Genomic DNA, 21,397 nt, shown 5'->3' on the forward strand with positions numbered 1-21,397 from the left:
ATCCGTCGGCTCTTTTTCACAGCGAAAAAGATATTTTGTTCCCGCCTCGTTGCTGGGCCAGCAGTGTTGATCTGAAAATCGAGCTCTGTGGTCCTTGGTTCACGCTTCCCCGTCCGCCCTGTGGTGTACAACCGCAGGTCATCCTGCAAACGCACCGTGTGTGGTGAATAGAGAGGGGTTAGAAACACGAGCGTGTAAAATCTTCCTCCCCGTTGTACGACGCAGCTGTAACGTAGGTATCGTGTAAAGCAGAGTGTCTTGGTTTTTACTTGGGGTTTAGGAACAGCTGTCAGGACCGGGAAACGCCGAGATCTGCCAGCTCTGCCAGGAAGAAAGCAGCCGAAGCAAAAAAAAGGTAGCTCTGAGGACTTGTCATAATGTGCGTTTCCTCTAATTTTCATTTTGGAACAGCACAGATTTCCTACAGGTGACTTGGGACAAAGAAATGAGCCCTTTTTCTCAAGTCCGCTTTACCCTTACAGGGCACTTGTTGAACAGTGGTCGCTTGAGGGTTCCCCGCACTGCTCTGTGTTCAGTGGCTTGGTTTTTCCCTTTAGCAGCTTCTTCCCCTTCTTGCTCAGTCTTTTTTTTTCTGGGATCAATCAGAAGTGAGAATAGGAGGTTCCAGACAGGTCTTGGCAAATTTGGGGGGGGGGGAGCTGTGGAGCACGGCGCAGTTACCTGGCCAGGGAGCTTTCAGGCTGACGTGGAGAGGCCGTGTCTGGCCAAGTGACCGGTGCCGAGTTGCCACTCTTGCGGGCAGTGCCACCGCGTTTGCAGTTCTGCCTGGCGCGGAGACGGGTCTGGCGATGAGGCGTTTTGCCCGAGTAAAGAGCTGCTCCGGAGCCAGCCTGCTGCGCCGCGCCTGCGAAGGTGGCGGTCCTCGACGCGGTCAGAAGCCAGCCCTCTCCTCCCCGACCCTGCGGTACCATGATGCTTACAACAGGCAGCGAGGGGGCCCCATTGCCCCCCAGTCACCCCATGAACTCTCCTGTTAACGCGTGTGGGAACTCTCTGCAGGATTTCTAGTCCTTCCCATTCCCCTCTGCTGATCCTGAGAGAACACGTGAGGTCCAAGCAACTGCACGGATTTGTATCCGCCTTTGACGCGTTTCCCAATGCACGTGCACATTTGAATACTTATCTCGGGCAAGACTTATTTATATGGCTGTAAAATATCCGTGTGCCCCTCTTGTGACAAAATGCTCTGGTAGACCGAGTCACTTAGAACTTGCATGGTCCATTCTTGGTAACTCTTACCTGCTTTACTACAGGCTTTCACCTACTCTCATGTGACCTAAGGAGCTTTGCTATAAACTGGTCCTGAGCACAGGAGCAAAGTTCTGGTCCTCTGAGGGGACTAGAGTGGAGTTTTGGAGCATCTTTCTCTAGCCCAGTGGAGGATTTGGGTTGATGGAATAATGGGAGAAAACATAAGGGGTTTTGTGCTGCTTGTGTCTTGAGCATCTCCTTAATTTTTGTCCTCTTCCTGCCTTCCAGAACATCTGCAAGAATTGTGGCGGCATCTTCTGTGAAACCTGTTCGGCGAATGAGCTGCCTCTCCCATCTAGTATTAACCCCGAGCGCGTCTGCAATCCCTGTCACGAGCAGCTCATCCAGCAGTACTCGAGCAGTCCCTTGTAGGGCATGGGTTGCAGAGAGAGGTGACCAAAAACTGGTTGTAGCTAATGATGGTTTCTGGAGTTCAGGAGGAAGGTGAAGAGAAGACGCTTGCCTGTGTTCTTTGGAGGTCAGAGGGGAAGCAGCTTCGTGGTGTTTACGGTCTCTTGTGACTTAAGTCTGAGCCTTCCCTGTACGAAAGCCTGCCTGCTCTCAGACCCGAGCTTGCGCTGGGGAGAGCTGCTTTGGGCACGTCACAGAGCTGTCCCCGAGCTGTGCCCGACCGGCCGCAGGGCGCGCTGAGAACACACACAGCCCTCGCCCAACCAAGAGCCGCGTGTGTGTCTGCGTGTGCGAGTCGGGAACAGTCTCGTCCTCAAGCGTGTGGCGTGAAAGCATGCTGCTGCTAAGCCAAGGCTCGCTGAAAGCAGAACGGGAGAGTTTTTAATCCTCATGTCTGGCTGCACTTGAAATACCATTTCCCCTTCCCCGCTTGCTTTGACAATCCGGCTCGCCCGCGCCACGTCAGTACCGGGGGTCGGAAGGCCAGGTGGGACGCCAGCAGACACCTCCGACCTTCAGTTCTTTGGCTCAGCCCTCTGGCCGTGGGCTGGCTATGCCAATCAGTCTCAAAAAATCCAAGCAAGCTGTTCAAGTTCTCCTTTATTTTAGGGGCTTGGGGGGTGTAGGTGGTTCTGAGGCGTGCGCGATGCGAGAACCGACGACCTGCACTGATCTGGCCTGGAAGTGCCTTGGGGCATCTCCGGCCGTCCCCTCAGAGACCCTCACTGTGACTCGGGGCTACAAGACGGTGCTCAGAGGGAAGGGTGCAACTCTGCTTCTGTCCTGGGGGTATCTGGAGGAACGGGATTCCCCAGGATTTACGTACCAAACCCTCCTCGCCTCCCAGGAGGTTTAGGGCCGCTTGGATCCACCTCTCCCCCTTGTGCACATGAAAGAATCATCATCAACCTGGAACTTCACTTTTTTTTTTTCGGTTAGATCAAAATGAAGGAGAGATGAAATGGGAATGCTTTTCACCTACTAGAAATTCTAATTTGGAACAGTTTAAAGAGGTTTGACGGTTTATGCTACATTATTCTTCGTTGCTGTTAACCTCAGGCAGTTCCGTTACTCCAAAAAGCGGCGGCGACTTCCACGTGAAGCACGTAGTGTGTTGCAGTTGGGTTTGGGCCGTTCCGTACTGGCAGCCTACTTGAATCTTTAAGACCACGGAATGTTTTGTAGTCAGTAGAAAACTGATGCATTTATATGTGAGAAATGCATTTGGGTTAGTACAAATTTTATTAGGTGTTAGTGGTTTAATTCCTGTGGGGGGATTCTCTGTGTTAGACTGGCTGGAACCGCATTACAAAGTGCATCAGAGCTGAGGTCATTTACGTGGTTGGTGCTAGTTTGTACCGGGAATTACCCTGCTAGTTCCCTCTCGGCCTCGGCGCGTTCAGCCACCCAAGTTCTCCAACCCCCTTAGTGCCCTTAGAGCCAGAGCATGTCACAGGGGGGCAAACAGTTCTTTTTCTGCTTTTTTCCCCTCCCTCATGGTAGTTACCACATCCATTGCCTTGCCGCTGTCCCTTAGAGTAGAGCAGTAGTTGTAAAGTGTTGAAATACAACAAGCCTAGAGCTGAAGTGTGGGCTTTGCAGGGGCGAGACACCAGAGATGAGGGGAAAGGATACTGAATTTAGTGTTAATAGTTTTGTGTACGTTCTGTACACATGTACAAGATTTCAATTTCCTGCATCCAAGCCCAGTGTGACTCGTCCCCCAAGGAGAAAACGAGACCCAAGGAATTTCCATGTTAGAGGGTTCAACTGGAAGCGGGGTGCGTACTGTTAAATAATTTTAATGCTGGCACATCCAGCATTTTGCAGCGTGGAAGCGACAGCTTATTTGTGACCTGGAGCCAGCTTTCCACTTGTCCTGCCAGGAGCGGCTGCAGTTCCACCTGCTCCAAGTGGGCTGTGACTGTTCACGTGAAGAGCAGGCCGGCTCTCGAGCGGGTCCTCTGAAGTGACGCGAGGTCTCTACGCGTGGGCTGGCTGGAAACCCTTCAGAATACGGCTCTGGCGGCTGGAATGGAAACTGGCCTTTAGAAAGGTCAGAGCGAGACAGCGGTCGCTGCCAGCGTCACCAGTTGCCTTTCCTGCCGTCCTGGGCTCTGTGAATGGCTCTGCCTCCGCGTACTGGATGTTACGCTTCGCGGGGCTGCATGCTTGAGGCACGTTTGCTCAGGTACCGCTTGTAATGCGAGTGTGGGTTGACACCTGGACGTTGGGCTTGGGGCAGTTTTTCTGGTGTTAATTTTGTTCCCTATAATAATAAAAACTTGATCACCTGTATCCTGCCTCCTGACTGGTCTTTCCATTCCACTCCACTTTGGCTACATGCATGAAAGGATTTTGGAGCCTGTCACAAATGACAGATGCTTACGCAGATTCAGAGAAGCGTGGTAGGAGGGATGAGGTATTGGTTATGCTACCCAGCGGGCCTGCTGACTGGTGTACGAGGATCTTAAATCGCTCTGGCTTTGTGAACGGCCAATTCTGGTGGTTTATTAATGCTTTGTACACCGTTACGCAGCTGGAGACCAGAACTGATCCATCCTGCAGCGTTTGCCATTCCCCCAGTACAGCTGCTTCTGCTTTTGCAACAGACACTCTTTCCCGAGTATGTTAACACAATTTATTACATACTTTTACACAACACTGAACTAAATTTTATACAGTTTATCCTTGTTATTGAGCAGCAACACTTGTACTCAATCTTTATGCTCATACCCACGGAATGTGTTCACTTTGGCCTAAAAAGAAGAGGAAAAGGAAAAAAAATCACTACCTTGCTGCAGTTTATTGCTTCCCTTTTTTCAAATGCACCACTGCATTTTATTCCACATTATTGTCTCCAGTAACATAGTAGAGTGTGGCAGTACTAAAAGACCTCACCAAACAAGGTAAGAGGGCACAAACAGCTACAGCAGGTGAGATGTACACACACATGGGGGTGTGGGGGTATTTAGCTCTGCTGGGGCCGGGAAAGTGTTGCTGTGCCAAGGCGGCAGGGAGGCTGCGTGGGATGCAGGTCACAGCTAAGTGCATGTCCTCAGTCTCCCCAGGAGCTTATCCCTGGCCTGGAGGAGAACTCAGGGCTGGGGTGCTGGGGGCTGCTGGGGGGTGCAGGCCCTTCCTGCTTCAGCTTGTGGCGTGGAACAGCAACCGACACCTCCCCCCCACTTTCAGAAGGAAACGTTACAGGTCAGCCAGGGCCTTCCACAAAAGTCACAGGAAGCTGCTTTCCTGATACAAATCTCCTGCCTCATGGTGGCAGCCTGAGGAAGCCATCTTCCACAGAAGGGCTGTCTTGTGTTTTCAGTAGAAGTGTGACCTGCTGACCTTACAGCAGCACAAACTGCCACCCCATGCTGTGCCCGCTGCTGCAGGAGGACCCCCCCCCCCCCCCAGCCCCTGTGCTCACACCCAACACGGCCTCCCAGTTTTCTCTTGAAAAGGGCAAGGAGAGATACAGAGTTTGTGTGTTAAAAAACCAAACCCACAATGCCAAACAAAGCCCCAAACTGTGCTGGCACAGCCCACCCCCCCATTGTTAACATCATGAAAAACCACTGCAACCTGGTTACATAGAAAACAGGTTGAGTACCCCATGTAGCTAGGCCACAGGCCTGCTTTTGAGAGAGCGGATGGATTGAAAAAGGAAAAAAAAAAAACCAAAAACTCCAAAACCCAAGAAACCCAAACCCCAACATCCTGAAGAATGTTACTTTGCTAAACTCTGTCTGTAAAGGTAAGCAATATCCCACTCCAGCCAAAAGACCAGTTACTGTCAATGGAAACCATTTTCCCACAGTGCCTCGCCTGTGCCGGGGAATACAACCCCATCAGACTCTTTCATCCATCACACTAGCAGAGTTCTGAGGGGAGGAGGATAACAAGAAAAGCCCTCTCTGGCATGCATCAGCAGGCCCTGGCTGTGAAAGGGGGTGTTGCTGCATAGCTGTGCGGGGTCTGGGCAGCGCAGCAACCTCTGCTAGCGCTGGCTGTAGCCTCAGCGCAGACCTGCTGCCCCTTCGCCACAGGACTTTGTCCCGTGGCAGCTGGAGTCGCAGGCCAGAGGGTCTGGGCTCAGCGCCTGACCGCAGCTGAGCTGTGATGATCCCCTTCAGCCACTCTCCATGTTAGCCTTCAAGCTAGCTGAAATCCAAAGTATCAGAAACAGTACGCCTGAGGCATACAGTCCTAAAAATGGAACAGGAACAACAGGAGCAGGATGCACTTACCAAATCTGAGACCGTGCCACTGTCACTAGCAGTCGTCTTTTGCCTGTGGATGTTCATTCAGGAATAATTCAACGGCACTGCACTCTGGGGGGCAATTTGAGAGAGGCAGTCTGTGTTCAGTGATTTGTATGTGGTACATTTTCTTTTTTTCATGCAAAGCCAATGTCACATTATAGAGTAATTTGAAACTCTACACTTAAGGCAATCCTTTTGCAAAGGATGTTAACGGTAGCTTGACAAGCTGTGCCAAACTACCCGAGGATCTCAGCCTTGGGGTTGTAAGATCCCTTCCTCTTTACTTACGCAGCTGTGACCCCTTCTTAGCCATTGCAGCAACTGCATCCTCATGGCTCTCAAAATGCACGTCTGCTTCTCCTGTGGCTTCTCCATGGGAGTTGTATTCCACCATGATCCTCATGGGCTTCAGCGGAGCAAAAAACTGAAAAGGAGGAAGACGAGAGTTTGGTGAGAAAGAGCCAACAGAGCAGTAAAGCACCCTATTTCTGAGAAAAGTGATGTTTTTACTTGTAAAGCCTGTCCAGCTATGGGGGGGGGTGGGGGGGGTCTGAGCTCTCAAGTAGGAAAAGGCTCCCCCTCTCCATCGGGGTGAAGCTGAGGCACCCTCAAGTCCCCTGTCCCACAGTACGCAGCCACCCACCCTTCGTAAGCTCCTGGCATAGGAAGTCTTGACAGGAACAAAAATCCTCACACAGCACACATGTTCTGTAGACATCAAAGTCATTAAGTGCAGGTACATTCGCTCTGTGATGCTGCATACTATTAAAATGAAATAAAACCGATACTAAAAAGATTCTGAAATTCATTTTTGTACAATCGGCTACCGTGAAATCTAGCCAAGATTATAAATTGCTACTCAAGTCCAAGGGACGGGTATTAAGATGGCCCAGCAAGCTTTAATCTATTTTTATTTATGGAGGCGAGCATATCACTGTGGTGCCCGTGAGGCCACGGTTACCCTGGGGAGCCTGGAACCCTCAGCAAGTTCATGTTTCCAAATGCATTCCACCTGAGGACTCACAGACAAATTAAAAATTTGAAGTCACTTCATCTGTAACAATCAAAGGTTTGCATGAGTAATGACAGAGTTTTATTGTTACTCACAGTTATTATGTCTTGGGCAGTAGCTTGTGTAGGAAAACCCCGCATGTGAACCAAGTGTAGTGGTGATGAGATGTTCTCAGATTCTGAAACGTGCCCGGAGCTTTCCTTTTCTTCTCTGCACAATTCTGTGGAACAGAGGGAAAAAACCATCATTAATACTAGCAATTAACACCTCCCGCAGGTGAAAGCTGTAGAGGCGCAGGGTCACACTCACAGCAGACAATAAGGGTAAAATGATGAGGCCTCAAAGAATGCGCACGATAGGGAGGGACTCACTATTTTCTCTTTCAGCGGTGGAGCCTCCTGTGTTGCTCAATGGCCTTTCTTCAGAGATGGGTTCATATTCTTTTCTCGCTTTGGGGTAGGTTGGCAGCTGCCTGTCATAAGGCATGTGCCTTTGCATTTGATGCTTTCTACTTATGTACACTTCTATATACCTAGAATGCACAGGAAAGGATTACATGGCACACATTGCGTCTCTGCAAAGAACTCAAGGTTTTTAGAAAGTACCTTCAGGATGTTCTCCTCGCTCAGCTCTGCTCACTTACTAGCTGTGAGAGCTGTGGTATGGCAAGCAACGGTTCTGAAGAAGTAATTAATTTAAATTACGGATGTTTATGAAAGCCCTTTTCAACTTGCAGTGACAGCTGCGCTCCTGTACAAACCCACCTACTCCGAGGCAGACTACCAGATCGGTCTGGACACAGTCTTTAGCTTACAGCCTTATACAAAGCTCTTACAGAAGTAATATCGCTTGCTCAGAAGCCAAAATTCTGTTTTGTCACAGAAATACAAGTTTATGTCCTCTGAAAAATGTTTTCTCTTGCAGTAGTATGCATCCCTTTTGAGCAGCCCCGTATGTGTCGCTGTCTTCCCCTCAGTGCATCGCTGCAAACTGCACTATTCCCATCTCTACAAACCCCAAATAACACCCAGCCCCTAAACAGATGACTGGGACAGGCAGACATGGAAGATGCACAGGGTCACATTAAATACTTCAGCGGAGCCCTACGATTTTACATATTGCTATGACATTGATGGGATAAAATGCAGTGGCGTGTGTGTGAAAGTCGGGGTGTAATACACCCATATGTAACGCAACATCAAGGGACTCCAGCAAGAGCCCGCTTATACCGCAGGAAGAAAAAAAACCCAACCAACAGCAAACCTTTATTTGCAGGTTTAGTCAAAGTATAACAGCGTAATACCTTCTATTTCTATCTACCTGCCCCAGAACCCTCAACTCAGAGGTGCCTGTGCTCATCTTTCTGAGAGCTGGCAACAAAACCAGCCGGGCCTCATGCAATTTAACTAGCAGTGTTAAATTGATTTCCACAGCACTGAAGGAATAATACGATGGCAAAGAGAACACAGACATCTAAGTGAGGAGGCTTTCCTCCCTTCCTAAAGGGAGTGGCTACAGTACGGGACATAACCCCATGCTCAGGACTCTGCACAGCTGAAGGTCACGTCTGGATAAAATTCATAGCCCGGGAAGAATGAACCAGAAGAAGTTGACAGCGGTTGTGGAAACCACTCAGTTTGCTGGTTAATCACACAGAAACAGAGGTGTACGAGCTCGGGTAGGTGAGTTAGACCAGCTCTTGTTTGATCGTAACGAAGAAAAAAATTAATGGCAGATTGAGAATTAATTAATCTCTATTGGAACGCAGGGAAGTGTGTCAGTTAATTCAATTATTGGGTGCACCTACAGAGCAGCTGTTTTCTTTTATTATGGGTGTGGGGGACAAACACAAGGAAATGCTGACTGGGAACAGGAAATAAGGAAATGGGAGAAAGGAAGTAGGTGTGGTATAGCAGAAGTGATAAGGTTTGGAGAGGTCTTTTGCTACCTGGTATTTAGATAAGACAACTTAGTGGGTTGTTAAAGAAAAATCAGAAACCTTAGCAGGTTAAAAAGCTATCTTAGGGGTTTTTTGTCTGAATGCAGCTGAGGATTCTGGGAAAAAGTGGTACATGCTTGTGCTTGAGAGAGAGAGGTGTGTGGCATAGGGCTCAGAGCTCTGCAAGACAATGCTTAAACGTGGATTCCTGCAGAAGGAGGACAGCCCAGGTGGATATGGTCACCCAAGAGGCAGAAGATTGTACGGTGTCAGCCAGCAGTCAACGTTGGGAATGGATTCAAGCTAAAGGCGAGTGGTAAGCTGTGCATCATAAAATGTCCTCTCCCAGCAGACATGCTGACTGCGCCGGTTCCAGGCTAAAGGGAAGGGTGAAAGTTGCCAAAATTACAGAAAGCAATAGGGAACCTGGTGAAAATCTGGCAGGGGCAAATGTCAGCGGGAGGCGGAGGATCCCCGTGTGCCAGTGACCCGGCAGGCGGTGTCTATCTGGCATTCCCTGCTGTGGATGCTATCACCCCGCTGTTGTTGGGATGAGGCCGCCTTCAGGAGTACTTAAAAAGAACCAGGACTTTCTCCAACAGGCCCCAAATTCCCCCCCAAGCTGTGAGCAACGAAGGTGCCTCTGCAGCACACAGAAGCTTGCAAAAAGCTTTATCTTCTTTTCTTCAGTTTGGTCAAGGTTCTAAAGAAAACATCACCAGAGGAGGTAACACACAGCATTTCAGAGGGGGCTATTACAGAAGAGATGTTTTAAGCCACAAAGTAACAATCTGACACCACTATGAGCAAGATTTACCTATGCTTTCAACTGAAATTTGAATCTAAAGTCTGAATTGTAGGTTTTAAGGGCAACAAAGGTAGAGACTTCCTTAATAATAATGTGTGAGATGATAGCCTAAGATTAGGCTGTTTCACCTGGTAAGAAGCAAGTTGTAAGTGACGCAGCATGCTTTACACCATGGGGTTTTTTAACCCTTATGAACCCCAGTGAAGCACCTACCTACTTCCCATATATTCCCTGTGTTGTAGCAGGGCTTTAGCTGCCATTTCAGGAGCTGCAAACTGCACGAAAGCTTCTCCTGTTTTTCTTTCTCCTCGGTAAACGAAAGCTATGTCAGTTATTTTCAAACCTAAGGAACGGTGGGGAGAAAAAAGGCATTTACATTGTCAGGAACTTGTGCCATAGCTCAAACAGACATTTCTTCCCTTAGTATTTTTTGACAAGCTAATTAGTTAACCAGTTCTGAAACAACTCCTCATGCTGGCCTATGAACCTTTTTTTTAAAAAACTTTTTTTAAACTCCAATTTACTGGATTTCTTTAAGTTAGTTTTCACAGGCGGCTTAATTGCCAACAATGAATTAACTTGAGGCTTCAAATAACTATGAAAACAACAAGTGAATCCAAGATCTAGACAACAAGGAAGTCCAGAGCATGAATGTTCTTGCAGTTTTCTCTTATTATGATGGTATTTCTTTCCCAGCTCTTTATAACCTAGGTCAAATTCACCAAACTTGAATTTCTGTGCTGTATAGTATCTTCTTGGGGAGCCTATAATCTAGTAAACAGCTGTATCTGACATGACAGAGCGCACACTAGGCTGAGCTCCTACACTTATTTTTTCAGGAATGCCTTTCTGCATACCTCTCTGCGCCTTGTTACTTTCTCAAAGGGTCTCCTCAAGCTCCTGAAGAAATGGAACTACTTGCTCCAAAATGCTGCCCTAGCCATCTATTATGGTAACTCTGCTAGCAGATGCCTTCAAACATGTTGAACTACTGGTTATCACCTGAAAACTTTACTACTGGTGGCCTTTGCTTTTGCATGAAGGTGGTTATTATGAGCGTTAGCGCATGCCTACCTGGAGCGGAAAGAGTTGGGGGGAAGAACTGATTTTGGTTTAGTCTACAACTTAAACTTTACCTAGAAAGTGTCCATTTATTTTGCAAAACCTAGAAAGGCTTCTTTCCTGATGAATGCAGGCAGCAGCCACCTGGATAGCTCTAGCACCGAGCGTGGGACGCGAGGGTGCGCGCACGCACTGTGCAATGCTTGCTCAGCTGAGAACTGGAGCAGTTAACTCTCACAACCATTAACAACCCGTAATAAAAAAATTGTCATTAACGGTTTTAACGGTGGCACATGTGATAGAACTGTTGTGATTATCCATCTGTGAATACTCATGCTGCATTCGCTTGTACTTTAACTATCATACAGGCATTTTTCCCCCTCTTAATTTTGCCAAATTGTGCACCAGTAGCAATAGGTGCAGATAGTAGGATCTCGGTTCCTCCTCTCTTTGCTTCCTCCACCCCCATAAGAGTACTGCAAGCACTGATCCTAGGTTAGACCTGCAGAAAGTCGGAGGTGTAAGAATGTCTTGCAGCCAAAAGCTTACTCAGAAAGCTTTAGTTACTTGTAGGTGTAGAGGGACAGCAACTCCTTAGACTGTTTAAGGTGTCTGAGGCTGCATGTGTTTTTCCTTTTCTCAGAGGAACAGCAGCTTGGCTAAGCATCAACTTGGAGAAGTAAATGCCTCATAACTGAAGAGCATGAACTAGGCTGAGTTACCTGAGAAAAAATATGCAATATCATCCTCAGTGGAGCTGAACGGAAGGCCTCTGAGTAGTACAACTCCATCATTTATGGCTTGTGACTCATCCCGCAGATTTTGTAGTAAGCCTTCTACATCACTATCGTGTACTTCAAAAACTGCAAGGAATACAGGCACGAAACATGTTTTCCCTCACGGCACGCAGACAGTGGCACTCCGTAGGTGTTCTTCAAGGCAGCTTCCCCCCCGCCCCGGCCCCGAACTTTATGTTTCTTCCCCCACCCCGTACTCCGCGGTCCTGCCGTGGTGCCTCTCGCTACACAAGCTGCTCTGTTTTTCCTGTCCAGCCCAGGAAGTTCTGGCTTAATGGTACCTTGTTGGCTAATTTGATACTCTGTTCCGCATCCCGCACCTCTCCACACCACCCAGCTTTATTATTCAAGCTGTTTTTATTCACTTAACCAGGAGATTGCTTGCAACATAGCTTCTGTCATTTCACACCCACCTTTAACATAGCGTGGGCCCATATACCTCAGGTGCTTTTCCAAGGCTCTCTGGACATCCGCTTTCGACTCCAGCTCAATCAACGCATCCCCCCTGCGTCTCCCATCCCTGTTTAAGAGGAAGTGTATGCCGTTCTCACCGTTTCGAATTCTACAGCCTAGAAATCAAGGAACATACGATACAGAAACATACGCAACTGCATCAAAGGTGGGGGTCTTAGGATTGCAGACGAAAACCGCATATTCTGCATAGAGCTATCCCCCTCAGCAGTGCAAGATACTGTCCTGAAACAAAGGACAGGAAACTCCTATTTCAAACCTTAACTCTGACACACAATGCTTATCGCAGTTAAGCAACTGATACTGCTTCCACAGCAGTATAACTGGACAACATATATTCTCATATTGTTGGTACATGTAATTGTTTCTGAGTTACTTGAAATCAAGAACCAATGCTATAGTTTTTCAGTCTCTATAGCTATACTCTGCCTGCTCTATGTTCCTTTCCCCTAGGATTTCAAAGTCACTTAGTTTAGCTTAGCAGGTTATTAAACCATTTAAAAACGTGGATCTGACTACCTAGTCTACTCTGGAAGGATGCAGCATAATATTACAGCATGGAGGGATCAGCCCTGCAAAGGTATGTGCAGGCCTATTAATTAGGATCAGAAATCAACACTGAAATTTAAACCAGTAATTAAAAAATAGTCCAATTTATTTAAAAGAGAGGACTTGGCGAAAAAGCCAACCACAATGGCCTTTAAAGGAACCACTTTGAATTGGATTGCCTTTACTGTGGAGACACTGACCGAGAAGGGAGAACTTGCTCAATGAAATATAAAATGCCGTAAGGATGAGTTACTAGTCATTGTGCAGCAGTTTGGAAGCTGGCAATTTGTTTTATATGTGTAAATTGCGAATAATTTTGCCGCAATATTAAAAACTCTTCTTTCTCTGGCTAACAATTTTCAAATTTTCTTTCTGTTAACTAACCATTAACTAAGGGGTTCAATAACACCACACTGAACAGTTACGCAGGAAAACTAACTCCCATACCTTCAAAAAAGGTAAGCACATCTTCCTCGGTGCAGGAGAAGGGGAATCCTTGCGCCCTGACGAGAAAGACATTGTCACTGTCTGCCTTGGGTGGCTCGGGTTCCTGCTCCGAGAGGTGACCTTCCTGGGACGGCGCATCTGTAACCTGCCACGGGAAAGAAACAGAACCCCGCTCAAATGACCACGTGCAAGTGGGCAGCTTTCAGCAGGGGTACACGGCTACCTCCAGCGTTGGAGGCGGCTGCAGGGTGGCGGGGCCGGGTGCGGTGTGTGGGGAAGGACAGGGAGGAGGAAGCGCAGGCCAGTTGCTGCACATGGCGCCGGCCGCAGCCACCTCCCCGCGGCTGGGGGCTCAGGGCGCGGGGCCCAGCCGCCCCGGGGCTGGCCCTGCCGACCGCCCCCCCGCCTCCACGCGTCCTCCAGCCCTGCTGACGGGCCGCCGTCGCCTCGACGTACGGCGGTGGCGGGGCCCGGCCCGACTCCCGCGCAATGCCGCGGTGGTGACCCCCCGCTCCGTCCCGGGCAGCGGCCCGGCGGGGTCCCCGCCGCCTCCCCCGGCCGCGCGCCGCCGCCATTTTAGGCCCCGTCCCCGCAGGCCCCTACCTGGCTGTAGCTGCGGACGGCGGCGCAGAGCGGAGCGGGGGCCCGCGGCGCGCCCGGCCCGAGGGCGGCGGCGACTCTGGGGATGCTACGGGCGAGCGGCGGGCGCAGCCAGGGCGGCAGCGGCGGCCGGCGACTGAGCAGCAGGGCGGCCAGGCCGCGGCGTGCTGCGGCGGCGGCGGCCATGGGCGACGGGCGGGGGCTCCGCCTCCCCTTCCCAGGAGGCGCCGGCGGGGCGGAGCGGGGTACCCCCTCCCCGGGAAGCGCTTCCCGCGCACCCCGCTCCGCTTCGCGGCCGTCTGAGGGGCCCTTGGCGGTGAGAGAGTCAGGGCTTGCTGGTGCCCGCCGCCTCGCGTCCTCCGAGCACAGGGCCGCTACTCACCCCGCTGGCCGGGCCGCGGCTGCCGTTTCCCGCCTCGGAGAGCTCTAGGCGTGACAGGCGGAGGCGAAAGGATGCCCTCAGCCAGGGGAGGGCCGGCGGGGACAGCAGCGGGGTTGTCTCCTCCTGGCCTGCTGTGCCGAGCAGGGGGCGTTCAGGTTCTGCAAGAAACGGGTTGTGAGAGAGTTGTTAGGTGACACAGTTGGACAGAGAAGCGTGGCTCAGGGATTCACGACAAGTTATTACTGGCTTATGCTCATTTAGAGTTTCTATCACTCTGCCACCCCTTCCCTGCAGACTTTTACAAGAGAGCTGATTTTCTCCCCCCTCGCTCGAATCCTAGCTTGACAGTCTGATATGTTAGAGGCCGAAGCTGTCTGGGAGGAGCACACAACTTGAAGATGATCCGGAAAAACAGTTCTGCTATTACTGCTGCCTCTAAGAGGGATAAGGGGAAAGCACCGGCACCAGCCTGTAAGTGCACACATCGGAAATGTGAAGGTGGTGCTGAACCCAGAAGAACAACTTCCAGGATGAAGCAAAAAGAGCAGGAAGAGAAAAGACAAACCAAAAAAACCCCAACTCAACCCAACAGTGGAGGAAGCCAAGGGAGACCGGAGGCTCAGATCCAGGGTGTGTAGGCAGGTATCCGAGCGGTTCTCAGAGAGGATGTGCCACGCCATCCTGGAGTGTGGACCCCAGCGTCGGGAAGATGGTGACGGCCACAACACGGAAGATACTCCTCTTCTGCCTGGCATCCTGTAGTTCCAGTGTTGGGATCGCCAAGTAAGAGTTGCCGTCTCAAGCCGTGGCAAATTATCATTCAAAATACAGTCATGGGTTTTTCAAGAGAAGTCTTTCGGCCTGTAGTACTGCCAACCTGTTAATTTCTCAGAAGCCTTGAGTGTTTCTTATCACTGTTTTGAAAATGTTAACAAGCTGTTTTAGGTCATCTCCTCATTGCTGGCTTTTGCTTTTATAAACTATTTCTTGTAACAAACTTTCATATGACAGACCGTTACCTTGATAATGGCACAGTTTCTTGACGACAGCACTCTCGCCTCTCTTGAGTTCTCAAGGTAAATCACGTATTCTACGCATTTTCAAAGGAATGTTGACCTGGGTGCTCAAGGGGTTCACATTCCAGTTTTTCATGGTCTACATGTCAGGTTTCTCTTCAAAACCTTCTTTAAATAAGCAAGCCAATTTTATAGGAGCAAAAAATTAACTAGAGGAATTCATCTTGAACACTTATCTTTATCTGGATTAGCTTTCGTGCTTTTAAGTTTAATTGAATAAGCAGATCCCCGAATCTTACGCACCAAGGGAATGTTACGTGCACTCCTCTCTTGCAAACCACGCAGGGTGCAAGAAGAGTCTCTTTAAGGGATGCACGTCTTCCACCCATTTTTCCTTCAATATATTTGCTTCCCAAGTACAGTAAAAAATATCCCACTGCCGTGTGTCGCAGGTTGTCAGTGTGTGCAAATTACCTTTAGAGGGCACCATTTTGTTGAGTGTCCGTTGGCACTGCAGCTTTCCAGGAATCTTCAGAGCTTCCTTAGAGGGATCAAAGCCTCTGCACCTATGGTCAGAGAGAAAAAAAAAAAAAAATCAGCCTAGGACAATAGAATTTGCATTGATTCCCTCGACAGAACTGGTGTTGAATGAAGTCTACGTGTGAGAGGAAATCTCTTTACGTAGGTAAAAAGAAAAAGACTCGGTTGATGCCCCTCCATACTGCTGTTGACCGAGAACTTAGATTTATCTACCCTGGAAGGTGCCTTTTTCAATACCTAATGTTAAACAGGTTATTGTTAAGAATAATTAATATGAACTATTCTGTAGTTTGATCAGAGGAAAAAGAAAAATCTTCTGAGTTGATAGTAAAACAAATGCTTATCTTGTATTGGGCAACATTACTTATCACTCTGTGTAGTCTGTCATCAAGAAAAATTGCTCTTATATTCTGTTGTGATGTTTTCCAAAATTATTCATTTAGCTTTAAGTTACTTGAGCAGTGGGGGTTCCACTATTTTCTGTGATAGATGAGCCTGTTAGACAATTGCTCGTCTGCAACTATCTCGGCATTCATACATTCCTAAAGCGTATGACCGCTGTAGCAGGGATGACACGTATCTGAGCACCGCAGCAGCACTGAAGGCCACCGAGGGCCCAATTTATTATTCTCTCTGCAGTCCAGCAGTAACAGGCTGCTGAGTTGTACTATCCCAGCTCCAGAATTATGGGGGCTCTCGGGACCACTGTATAATAACCTCACAGTTGCTGTAATTTCTTCATGCGTTGCATTTTTCCTAGAGAATAATTACCAAGTACATACCACAAGTTCGATCTGATACTTATACTTAAATGCTTCACTACATTTATATCATTAGGCTTCTAGGCATTGCTTGTTCACAACTCAAATCCCTTATGTTAATGCACAAACAAGCATCTGATTAAAAAATCGACAGATGCTATCGCTTTATTCTAGAACGTGGGGAGAATGTTTATAGAGCTTAGTATTTACCTACTGTATTAGTGACATTGCAAAACAAAATTTTGTTTCCTTTTTTTTTTGTGTGTGTGTTCCCAATAATGTATAGATTAAGTTTTGCGATCTTAATTTTTGAACTTTTTTTCAGCTGGAATGTTCTGTGTCTACTGAGCTGTGCTGCAAAAGCTGGATACTTCAGTTCAGGACCAAAGCGCTTTGTCAGCTTGAGGGCCCTTTCAGAGTAAGTCTTTAAGCTCTACAGAATAATAGATAAACCAAAATGACAGATGTGAAGCCACGGGTGCCTTCGCTGTGCCTTTCCTGGAGCAGCTGAGCGCTTTGACTCTTACGTAAGACTGCAGCGTGCTGCCAGTCCCTCGTATCGGCAGCGTCTGAAGCGAGCACTTCGTGTGACCCTTAGCCATTCCGGATAGACCGATATTAATGCGAGACGTAAAATGTACACATTACGTAACCCTTTCTCCTGACAGCCGCCCAAGCCAAGTATTTCCTACTGACTGTTGCGGTAACAGACATTTAATTTTAACTTGCCGCTAAAATAAAACATTCTGTGGGTAGACGGAAGCGTACGGGTGGAAACAGAGAACCAAGGTGAATGTGCCAGAAAGATCAGCAATATTTTTCTGAGTTCGATTTACGTGGCCAACTTAGTCGGACAGCATCTGTTAAAAAGTGTCCAGAAACCCATTTCATGCCCGCTTTTACTAATACAGCCAAAAGGAACATTGCAAACGACATTTTTAATTACGCCTTCGCTGCCCAGTAAAACGCTTGATTTTAAATGTCTTAAAAGCAGTAGTGCAATTTTAATTTACTTAGAAATGCACTGACCTGGCATTCTGATTTGGTCTGAAGGACAGAGCCAGAAAAGTAGAAAATGCAGTTTCAGCATTAAAAAACATGAGAGCAGCAGACGACTGTCAGTATTGCCACGTAAGGTAGTATAGCTGACACCCCTTACGTGCCGTATGGAAACTGAATGCTGTGCGGGATTGTAGCATGTTTCGATGTACTGCATTTGCCCGATAACGAATCTGAAAGTCGTGGGGTTTTCCTCGGGCCTACCTGCAGCAGGGTGGGCTTTGTGGGGCTGCAGGGCTCGCAGAATCCCCTTGGGGCAGGAGGGAAGCTCTGGGGGCTGTGCTGCCTGTCCTGTCTGCTCTCCGAAATCCAGCTGGCATCTTACTGACCTAAACAGAGGCAGATTTTCACGTGAAATTACACCCTGGGATTGTCATTTCTGCCATAAAGAGGTGGCGCTTGGATGTGGCTAAGTCTACAGTCAACTGTGTGGTCCTTGCTTGATATGAATATAGTATTTTATTTTGAAGTGTTCTGGATGCTGCTATCTATCTTTGTTTCCCCTGGAACATATAAGCTGAGACCAACCCAAAAATTAAGAGCATGATTCCCGGTTTGGGAACGGGAGGTAGGGATCCCCAGGCCCCAAAACCACAGCCTGCAGCTGTCCTCTGGTGTCGAACGAGCTGCCGGACACACTGTGCAACGCACCACGCACCCTCGGTTTGCGCTTCGTGGAACAGCCCTCTTGCCCGGGAAGAGCACGCTGTCTGATAATCGTTGCGAGCTTACTTGAAAACATGCTGAAATCATACTGTGTCTATGCCGTACATTAAATTTCCACAAACGGGAGCACAGGCTGTTTTTAACCATGCTCGCACGGGGTGAAGTGGTTCAGGGCAGAGGTGGGGTGAAGGACCTGCCAAGGGTTTATAAGAAAAACTGGATTTTTTTGACCTTGGTAGTTTTCAGCTGCCCATATCTTCACTTCTGAGGTATGGCCTTTCTTAGCCGACTGCTCGCCCTAGCCAGCCGAGTTAAAAATTGCTCACAAACATTTGTGTTGAAATATTAGAAGCTTTTTGGACAAATTTCTTTTAACAAGGGTCAGGCTATGGAGTGAGGAGGGCAGAAATGCCAAAGGTACCGTCTCCCTGTTCTTTTTATGACCGTGGTGGTTGTCTGTGGGTTGGGAACCTGAACCCCTTTGTCGTGCACCTGAAGAATGAGGATAGACGGCCTAAGGAAGCCTGGATGTCAGAAATAATGAAATTGTAACACGTCGTGAGTGCCCGGCGTGATGCGCTAAGCGAACCGCTCTGTTCCTGTACCCCACAGGCTTGCTCCGCAGTTTGGGTTGAAGAGGGATGAATACTGTCAGGCCGCACCATTGCTCAAGCACTTTTCGTGGTTCCCCTGTGACATTTGGTAGGTAACCGCAGGGATTTCACTGCCAGGACTACCTAATGGCTGTCAGAGGCATTTATGTCATGCCTGTGCCCGAGAAGTATTGCCCAGCGACGGCTGGGACGCTGGCCCGGAGCGGTGCCAAGGTTTTCCCGAGGAGGCTGTGCCCTGCTCCCTTTGGGTCACCGGGGGCTGGGGGACATGCTTCCAGGGAGCCTTGTGCTGCCCCCGGGGCTGAGGCCGCTGCCGCAGGGTGCAGCTGGGGGTCTCTGGGGCAGAGGGAGATATTTGCAGGGACAAATCCCCGTTTCGAGGGTGTCTGAGGGACCGGGGGTCTTAAAGGGGGGACCCGGGGATATGCGAGGGGGAGGGCTGTGCGCCGGGAGCTGCGAGGGGAGCTCGGCGGCAGGGCGGCGCGGGCCGCGGGGACTGCTGGGGGCGATGGCGGCCGGGCGGGCCGCGGGTGGTGGCGGCGGCGGGAGGCGGCGGGCCGTGTCCCCGCCCCGCGGCGCTCTCCCCGCACACGCCCGCCCTGCGCCGCCGCTGCCATTGGGAGCCGAGCCGCGCCGAGCCCAGCCGAGCCGCGCCGAGCCCAGGCAGCCGCCGGTCCCGCTCCGCCGCCATCGCCATGAGCTTCTTGTTGTGAGTAACCGCGGAGGGGTCGTGGCGGCGTGGGGGGAGGAAGGCTGCCTTCGCTCCGACCGTCTCTCCTGCCTGAGGAGGGAGAAGGGTCCCTTTCGCCTCCTCCTCTACCCCGCCCCGCCGGGCAGGGCAGCCCGCCGAGGGGACGCGGCCGCCGCCCGCCACCCTCTCCCCGCCGCCTTGAGGGAGCGGGGCGGCCGCTCCCCGCCGGCATGGCGCCCCTTTCCGCACCTCTCCTCTCCGTCCCGCCCCGGCGGCGGAGCAGCAGCGCCCTGCCCGCTCTCTCCCTTTGTGTCCCGGTCTCCCGGGGGGCCCCGGCCGCGCTAACGGCTGTAACGGCCGCCCCCCTCAGCCGCGGGAGCTGGGAGGTAACGGCTGCTCGGGGCCGGCCGCGAGGGCGTTTGGAGGGCGGCGGCCCGCCGTGGGAGGCGGGTTGCGACCTGCCGTATCGGCCGGGCGTCTCCATCAGCGGGGACACGGACTTAAAAACCAGCCACGCGGGGCGAGTGAATCCGCGCGGGGCTTTTACTTGGGGGTCGAGGGAGACTTTCCCGGGGAGCGCTGTGCTGCAAGCGCAAACGGCGTCCTTGGAAAGGCGAGAGCAGCCTTCAGGGGAGTAACACCGATCTGCTGGAGTCTCCTTTTTTTAATTATATATATATATTTTTTTTTTTCTAACTGTGAGCAAGGACGGCATGGGCAGAAGTTGCTGCCCGTAGCGTTATCTGCGGTAGATAAGTTACAACTGGATGGCGTTGGCGCAGCTTTGGTGAGCAGCAGCGTTTAAAAGTTAATTCCAGGGTCAAGTAATGGTTGCGCGGATGACTGCCGGTGATCTGGTGCGAACACAGCGAGCAGGCGAGCGAGGGATCGCTGGCAGGATGCACGGTGCTAATGAGAAGGCAATTGTTTACTGCGGCATAAAAAAGCTCCCTTATGAATTGGTGGCAATTTAGGTGTGTGCAAAACCTTACGTTTTTCAGTTTTGCTTCGTGGACAACAACTGAATGAACTTTGGTCCCTCCCCTTGGGAACAAAGACGAGGTACTTCTGACAATTAACATAAACCGGTTCAGTGACCTATTAATTAAAGTGAAGATGTGCTCTAGGGAAAGAAGGGAAATCCAAGCAGCTGAAAAAGGCGCCCTTGCAGAGCCACAAGCTGCATTAAGGCCTTGGCCCCGCTGAGTGCTGTTGCCCGTAGAGAGTTACGTGCGAGCAGTTAGTGGGACCGTTGCCATAATATCTGACAGTTGTTAAAGGCTTATATTGATAACCAACAGATGTATATGTAGCCTGCTTTTAGAGAAGATACTTTATCTTGGCATCTAGAGCGTTCTAGTAAGTTGTGTTCTCATGGAGACAAGTAACACCGATGCTGGCTTCCTTCTAAATCTCTCCATTGCGTTTATCTTTGAACTCTGCCGTAGCAAACCTGCTTGCCTGTCGTCCTGCTCGCGCTGCCTTAGCCCAAGAGAGATTTTAAAAGACACCGATCAGCTGCAGGGTGGAAGCTGCAAATGGGAGGTGGGTCCAAATGACTGTCCGTGGATTCAGACTCGGTGCTTCTAATGAGAAGGCCAGCTGTCCCCCTCCTTCATAATTCTCAGCTGCTGCAATGGAGAAGGGGGGCCAGGATTTCGAGTACGGTGGTGTCCTGGGAGTCTGGTTTGCAAATTATGAGAGCCTCCCTCGCCGTGGCATTTGGCTAACTGGTAATGGAAAAGCATGAAACCTTCCACCCTCTGTCGCAGGCAATAATGAGACGCTTGTTCCTTTTTCCAGACCCTTCTGAAACCTGGGAAAGCAAACCTTTACCCCCACCTCCATTGTTTCAAGCGGTCCTGCTGGATGAAATATAGAAATGGAAACTGAAGTTATTGCATGGCAAAGCCAGGAATGTTGGCAAGGCTGTCTCAGCTGTTGTCGGCAGAGCGTTGTAGACGGCGCCTAATTTGCTCATCTGCAGTCTAGAAATGGATTTAAAAAAAAAAATTTTAAAATATGCTCGGTAGGC

At 49.9% G+C, this 21,397-nt stretch overlaps 3 protein-coding genes across 15 annotated transcripts in view; 2 read left to right on the forward strand and 1 right to left on the reverse strand.

Moving 5' to 3' along the window:
• The window catches only part of RUFY3 (RUN and FYVE domain containing 3), a 61,073-nt gene extending 57,095 nt beyond the window's left edge, over positions 1-3,978 (forward strand). For all 11 annotated transcript variants that reach the window (XM_054823514.1, XM_054823507.1, XM_054823512.1 and 8 more), the window contains 2 exons: positions 281-355; positions 1,501-3,978. In XM_054823514.1, the coding sequence (XP_054679489.1) occupies positions 281-355; positions 1,501-1,644 (219 nt within the window). In that variant the 3' untranslated portion in view covers positions 1,645-3,978. The remainder of the gene's footprint in view (positions 1-280; positions 356-1,500) is intronic.
• Positions 3,979-4,309: 331 nt separating this feature from the next.
• GRSF1 (G-rich RNA sequence binding factor 1) lies at positions 4,310-13,880 on the reverse strand. The gene is made up of 10 exons (XM_054823528.1): positions 13,637-13,880; positions 13,034-13,178; positions 11,980-12,135; positions 11,492-11,632; positions 9,921-10,050; positions 7,332-7,492; positions 7,056-7,180; positions 6,237-6,372; positions 5,934-6,017; positions 4,310-4,442 (listed from the first exon to the last, which is right to left on the reverse strand). The coding sequence occupies exons 1-9, from the start codon at positions 13,817-13,819 to the stop codon at positions 5,959-5,961; spliced, it is 1,236 nt and encodes a 411-aa protein (XP_054679503.1). The 5' UTR covers positions 13,820-13,880; the 3' UTR covers positions 4,310-4,442; positions 5,934-5,958.
• A 147-nt stretch (positions 13,881-14,027) lies between these two features.
• Positions 14,028-21,397, forward strand: part of MOB1B (MOB kinase activator 1B) — a 47,258-nt gene continuing 39,888 nt past the window's right edge. Inside the window, exons 1-3 of one of the 3 annotated variants that reach the window (XM_054823529.1) lie at positions 14,028-15,091; positions 16,658-16,750; positions 18,670-18,759. In XM_054823529.1, coding sequence (XP_054679504.1) covers positions 15,042-15,091; positions 16,658-16,750; positions 18,670-18,759 — 233 coding nt within the window. In that variant the 5' untranslated portion in view covers positions 14,028-15,041. Of the gene's footprint in view, positions 15,092-16,657; positions 16,751-18,669; positions 18,760-19,187; positions 19,381-21,397 lie in introns of those variants that run through there. The other 2 variants (XM_054823530.1, XM_054823532.1) reach the window with 2 other exon arrangements.

This window comes from Grus americana, chromosome 4, assembly GCF_028858705.1.
Source record: "Grus americana isolate bGruAme1 chromosome 4, bGruAme1.mat, whole genome shotgun sequence".
Lineage (NCBI taxonomy): Eukaryota > Metazoa > Chordata > Aves > Gruiformes > Gruidae > Grus > Grus americana.

What these genes read in the sequence shown, in the direction of transcription:
- GRSF1 (XM_054823528.1), bottom strand. Translation starts at nt 13,819, where the DNA reads ATGGCCGCCGCCGCCGCAGCACGCCGCGGCCTGGCCGCCCTGCTGCTC. An exon ending in TATTGCATATTTTTTCTCAG is followed by an intron (nt 10,051 to 11,491) that starts GTAACTCAGCCT and finishes ACCGTTCCTTAG; the next exon opens with GTTTGAAAATAACTGACATA. An exon ending in CTGCCCAAGACATAATAACT is followed by an intron (nt 6,373 to 7,055) that starts GTGAGTAACAAT and finishes CCTCCTTTTCAG; the next exon opens with TTTTTTGCTCCGCTGAAGCC.